At 44.5% G+C, this 6,294-nt stretch overlaps 1 protein-coding gene across 1 annotated transcript in view; it reads right to left on the bottom strand.

Moving 5' to 3' along the window:
* Positions 1-4,125: 4,125 nt before the first annotated feature.
* FCF1 (FCF1 rRNA-processing protein) overlaps positions 4,126-6,294 on the bottom strand; it is a gene marked incomplete at its 5' end in the record, with an annotated part of 3,640 nt that continues 1,471 nt past the window's right edge. The window contains 3 exons of the mRNA XM_009870707.1: positions 4,126-4,390; positions 5,634-5,728; positions 6,145-6,232. Coding sequence (XP_009869009.1) covers positions 4,342-4,390; positions 5,634-5,728; positions 6,145-6,232 — 232 coding nt within the window. The remainder of the gene's footprint in view (positions 4,391-5,633; positions 5,729-6,144; positions 6,233-6,294) is intronic.

Here is a 6,294-nt window from a genome sequence, read left to right as displayed (position 1 = left end):
GAAATGAGCGCGGCCGTAAATCCCGCTGAGCCCCGTGGGCCTCCTCGGGAAAGGCACAAACGCGAAGGGGCCCCCGCGCAGGGATGGGGTGATGCTGGGCCGGCCGTCCCCTAGAAATGGCGTGAACCACTGGGGTTTGGGTTCAGCGAACGTGGTGGTGATAAACCCGAGAGGCAAAAATAAGCATGGACCACTGAGGTGTGAAGTGGCCTCAGCAATTGCGGGAACAACTGCACTGAGGAGCAGGAGAGAATTTTTTGTTCCTTCTTCTCAAAGTGAAGTATGAATTAAACATACAAATATGTTCTGTACTCGGTTAGCAAAGATTTATGCAAAGCGCTGAGCTCCCACTGTAGAGAAAGGACACGGGGGCTTGTGCGTGTGAATGCTAGTAGCTGGGCAGCAAAGCCTGGTGCCTACTGGTTTGGTCAGCAGTGCACCAGCACTGTTGTGTCTCACTGCTTGTTCTCCTTCTTAAATAAAGAAAACCTGAGGAATTTTTCTCTTGTTCAATCTCTAGTTCGTGGCTGGCGAATCAAGGATCCCTGGCCAGTGGAGAAAGGCAGGCATTGGAGGAGAAGTGTGAAGATTTCTCAGTCAGGAGAAAAAACAGGAACCAGGTTGTTTGGTAGAGAAGCTCTGTCCTCTTGTGCTGGGAAAGCTGGACTTGGTGTTCATTTGTTGTTAAATTCCAAGGAATCCACAGAGCTGACAGGTTCATTTCACTGTGAACCTACAAGAAAAGCTTCCAGTAGAGTGAACTCAAGGTGTAAATATTTAAGAAAGCTGTCTTAATACATGTAGAACTGTCTTCAGTATACTTTATTTTCATCTAGAAGTGATCATTGATCCTTTTCTGTCTAGGTTCTAAGATTTCTCTTGCAGTGAATGTAACTTCCAAATAGCACTTGCACTTTTATCTTTGGGCCCATTTACTCATTAACTAAGCTTTCCAAAGTCTGTCCTTTCAAACCAGGGAATTCCTCCTGTAAACATCCTTTGATTTATCCTCATGATTGATTCATTCAGAGGGATCAATTTACTCAAGGTTATTTCCTGCAGGCAGGTCTCTCCCAGTATTCTCGCTGTTTGTTGTGGTTACTCAAACCTGTTACTTCCCTTTTGAAGAAATACATGTGCTCAACCATTTCCATTAGCAACTGTTTTTCAGCCTAAATCGAGGAGGCCAAAGTGTAACTTCCAAAGAACTTGACGGATGCTTTTGTCAATACCCAAATCTGGTTTGAGCAGCAGCAGAGCTGACTCCTGCCGGTGAAAAGACATGGGCTTTACTCAGTGTTGCCTTGTCATAAAGCAACCCTGTTCAGTCCACGTTATGCCCTCCTATTCTTTTACAGTCTGTAATACTACTGTATGTCACTGTGCTAGTTTTAGTTCATTTTTAAAATAGCTCGTGCTCTTCCTGCTTTTAAATGCTATTCTAGCACATTTCAGTTATCCCTCAATTGACCAGGGTCACATCTTGGACCAGCAGCTTAAGTTTCTTCATTTCATCTGGTGGTAACGATGCAGCAATCTTGGGCCTTCTGGTGGCCCCCAGAAAGGAGAAGAAATTATTTTCTCCCATTCTTTGTAAAACCTCAGACCTTTTTCTTGTGCCTTTTCTGATTGTTTTCTCTCTTTTGACGCTACAAAAACTGGCTACAGCAAAACAAAGGGTGTCGGGGTGGGGGCAGGCTGGATTCCGTAGTTACTGAGAAGCATTGCAGGCATCTGTTTGATACCTAACTGGTGTGCAGGTTTAAACCAACTGCCAGAATTGGGTCAGGAAGGAATTTCTCTTTTGGTTTAGACTGGCAGAGTTCTGCATTTGTAGGAACATCAAAGCATTTTCCCTTATAAAGCCCTTTCCTGTTACAATGATCTTCATCCTCTGATGTGCTCCAAGTTGGATTTGAGGCTGGGATGCTGCAGCGTGCAGGGAGGAAATATTTTTTGCTGAACCAAGTGTCTGGTACACAGGTTCCCTGGGCCTGCAGGGAAAGCAGTTGATGACAGTTGGTCCTTTCCTGTCCTGTTTCTCTTCCAGCTAGGCTCCTCAAGTCAATAACCAAGGTTTTTCTTTCCAGCTATACTCAATTAATGAAAATTTCCTGATGGGTTCACTCACTGCCAGTACTTTCTCCCTGCTGCGCATCCTCCAACCCTCTTAACACTTCTTCAGCAATTGCCTTATCCCTGTTCCAGGTTTCTCCTCCTATTACTAAAACAAGGACATTTACAATGAATGTTATTTTAAGGAGTAAGGGCGTCACTAAATGGGCACATTTGCTTTGATTTCTACCCACAGTTCATGCTACACACATACATTTTCACGAAGTCCCTCCAAGAGGCATTCTGCTGACAGGCAGACATTCCCCAAATTCATCATGTTGCTGTACCTTTGACCTCTTCTCCAGCGACAGAAGGACTTTAATCAAGTATCACCATGAGTGACCATTTCTTTTTTCTCCAGTCTCCTTCCATTTAGGTTAATCTAAGTGAAGTTCTTTGCCCAGGAAACAATTCTAGTTAACTCTCGCACTTGAAGTCAAGTCTTTCAGAACTAGAATTATTCTGAAGACCCAGTTATACAGATCTAATCCTATGACCGTGTCTCAGTTCTCAGTTGACGAAACATGGTCTCCGAGTGTTTGTTTACTTAAACATTTAGCTTAAGAAATGTGACTTGGACTGAGAGGAGAAAACAAGGATATTCTTTTTGAAATACGCAATTATATACAGCGTGTAAAATCTCAGGGTTGTTGGCTACCCTCTTCCTGGCTGGAGGTGGAGAAGATAAACTTCCAATTGCAATGGCTTTGTAAGGGGCTGTGTTTTCCAAGTGTCAGTGTGCTGTTAGTTCAGGGATGAGTTTAGTGGGCGAGTCTGCAGCAAGCAAAGTGATAGTACGAGGGGTAAGTCTGATGTCTTCCCAAAGTTTCCTGCAAGATCTGTAGGGGCAGGGTGCTAGCAAGAAAGGGATTAGCACGTCAGGGCATTTCATGAGGACAAGAAGCGATTAGCAGAGGAGAGGTATTATCCTCCCTGTGTGCTGTCCAGCATGCAGACAGCTGAGGTCAGCTATTCTCTGCAGCCAAACCAGTGGAATAATAGGTCTATTAAAGTTTGAAAATTTTCTTCATTTTACCAAGAACATAACTTTTTAGCCTTCCTCTTTATATCGTACCTCATCTTCAGCATTTTGGCCAGGAAGCACGCATTGGAATGTTGGCCCCTGGTGACCCTCATATTGTCTCTTACCTCCCAATCATAGGAGAATTCTCCTCATCACAGAGCAGAGATCAAAAGGGGAAAATATATTGCTAAAAATTAAAGGGTAGTTAGGAAGACGCGAGAATGCAGTTATAGCTTTGAAGTATTTTTTTCCCCTGCATTTCCTCATGTGGCTTAACCATTTCTCTTCCCTCCCTCCTCTGACCACTTCCTTCCCTGAAGCAAACCCTGCAGGTGTCTGTGAGACTCTTGGCCTGCAGCCACTGCTCCAATTCCCCCCACTGACTCCGCTCCCAGCCCATATTAATACTTTTCCCAATTTGATACCTTCCTGTCACAGTTTGAATACCTTTCTCCTCTTCCCCAATACCTAACAAAAGGGCTAAGGCTTTGAGATGCCCAGGTGCCACGCAAACAAGAGGGAGAAGAGATCTGTCCTGCCCCAACCCTGCCCTCCCACCACCGCTCTGCATATAAGCTAAAGGACTGATTGCCAGCTAACCCAGTACGGACATGGGAATCTCAGCAGGACACTTAACCGAACTTCACTCGTTGTACAGTTGAATAAAAGCCCATTTAATTTCAAATTAAAATCTTCCAGACCACTGGTCCAGAGAAGGCAGGCTGTCTGGTGCAGATCTGATGGCTGTTCTCCAGAATGCAGACTCCCATTTGCTCGTGGGGCAGGTGTGACGAAGTTTCCTGGAGGAACAGTTGTCCTGCTGCAGATGCAGCAATAACAGACCTCTAAAATTTCTGTGGTTTCATTCTCAGCCAGAGTTGCATCACCAATATTTAATTCAAAATGCTGAAATCACTTTTGCCAGTGATCCTGATGAAGAGGGAGTTAGGTGTGTTCTGGGCACTGTCGTCTTTTTTTTCCTCATATGCTTCTCCCAGCCACAGGTAACCAGACCAATTAAGAATAAGGGTGAATAAAACTAGACTCTCTTCCAAGTAGCTTTTTCATAGCAGATCAAGGCTACAAAGTCAGTCGAATGTCACCCACAGTCCTATGAGGAGAGTCCCAGCAAAAAGAAAGCAGGATAGTTGGAACCAGAAGGACCCTTACTCTGGTTCAAAGTCCTGGCTTGGCTGGATAGGTTAGAACCGAGGAGCTCCGTAATCATCTGGCATCCTCTCAATATTGTATCTGAGAAAGAAAGAGGCAAAAACCTATGAAGACAACCTGCTCCACATTGCTCCCCTCCCCATGCAGCAACAGGCTTACAAGTAGAATGAACCGCAAGAAGCTTTGTTGTATTTCTGTTTGCAGCTCACATCCCCAGGAAGAGAAATATTACTTCGAAAAGGGAAAAGCCTTCATAAGGTTGCTGCTATCCTTCACCTCCAACTGAGAAATCGGGGATCCTGGAAACTCACCATCTCCAGAGAAGGAAAAAAATGGTGGTTTTTTAAGAACTGACTCAGGATTCAAGAGCAGACAAGCACAGAGAATAAAACTTGGACCATTCAACTTGCAATTCATGGCCACAGTGAATAAGGGGCAAAGACAAGAGAAAAATCTGAGCCACATTCTAATTATAGATCGGGTTAAACTTTACAGCCTCCTGATTTCTGACATACTGCTCTGTCTGCATGTTACTAAACTCATTATCTCCACTGCTACCACAATTGCCTTGTTTCCCATATCTCTCCCATCCCACCTGAAGACTTTGGCCCTTTTCTTTCCACATCTTGACTTCTCTCCTTACCACACTACCAAACACATCTACCATACTCTGAAACAATTTGTCATAGGTTTGAGGCATGATAAATCTCCTGGGCTGTACATTATATAGAAGAAATAATAAAACACTGGATATGACAAAGGTGAGTAAATTCTCCTTGGTCTATGCTTTATGAGTGTTTTGGAAGGAAGAGGAAATGAATTTAAGCAAACATTTTTACAGTAGATCACTGGTCCTGTTGAATAAATAAGGAAATAGAGACAGTGCTTGCAGACGCTGGAAAAATCTGTTGCGTTGAAATTGCTCCTTTTGAGTTGGTTTTTGCTGAGAAGCAAATTCAATCTCCTAGCTGATGGTACACAAAGCTACCAAATAGAATATGGAACAAGAATGGTTCTTTTCCTCAGGAACCTCTAGAATGTATGTGCCTGATAGTCCTGCTGCTGCTGGTAAGCAAAATTCATCTGTGGAAACACTGGCCTTGACAAAACTAGTCTTCTAGGTAAAAGCAAGTGAATATGCAGACTGCAACAAAAGTGGGTCTGCGACCAGTCTCTCCCCAGCAGCAGCTGTACTCTACTTTGTGCGAACACAAGGCCCTTTACTGCACTAGAGACAACACAGGAGAGAAATACATGGTGACAGAGGCCCTGCTGGGCAAGCGTTGTACCAGGGCAGTCTTCCTCCCGGTCACAGGACCCTTACCTGTGCCTGGAAATGTACATTATAGGCACTCCTGGGATTTTTCGAATTCTCCGCTTGAGCTCTTTATCCACTGTGGCCACAATGTAACATTTGTGCTGTAAAAAAAGAGATCAGTGAGATTCAACACCAGTGCACCTGCGGGGACAAAGCTGATCAGAAGCTCCTACGCAGTAACCTCATTTAACACAAGAGGGCTAAAAGTCCTTAGCGGGGCATTACTAGGACTTGCACAGAATTCCACAGGTAACGTCCTTCTGCTCATCACCACAGACCCACAAAAATATCCAAAGTCTGTCTGGCCTTCCCAGCTCACAGCTTTCCCACCCCAAGTGCTTCTTGATGCTGTCCTATACAACAAGAATGCTCTGGGAACACTATATCTTGCTTCAAATAAAGCTGTGCTAGGGAACTGAAACTGCCCCTTTGTGGGAATTAAGTCATGAGAAACTAGGAGGCTTCGGGCACTTTTAGTGTGTTAGCACAGTATGGAAAATTTCAGGAACAGAAATACCTGAGTGACCCTCTGTACCAAGCAGTCATCTGCATAGGTTCCTTTGTGCATGCACGGCAAGCGTTCAAACCGAGGGTCCTTGGCAATTCTGTGGGGACATATAAGGCAGCATCACAGCAATCAGAGCAGAGCGCACAGTAACACAGCATG

Source organism: Apaloderma vittatum, unplaced genomic scaffold (genome assembly GCF_000703405.1).
Source record: "Apaloderma vittatum isolate BGI_N311 unplaced genomic scaffold, ASM70340v1 scaffold43665, whole genome shotgun sequence".
In the NCBI taxonomy this organism is placed as follows: Eukaryota; Metazoa; Chordata; class Aves; order Trogoniformes; family Trogonidae; genus Apaloderma; species Apaloderma vittatum.
This window is presented reverse-complemented; position numbering and strand designations above follow the sequence as displayed.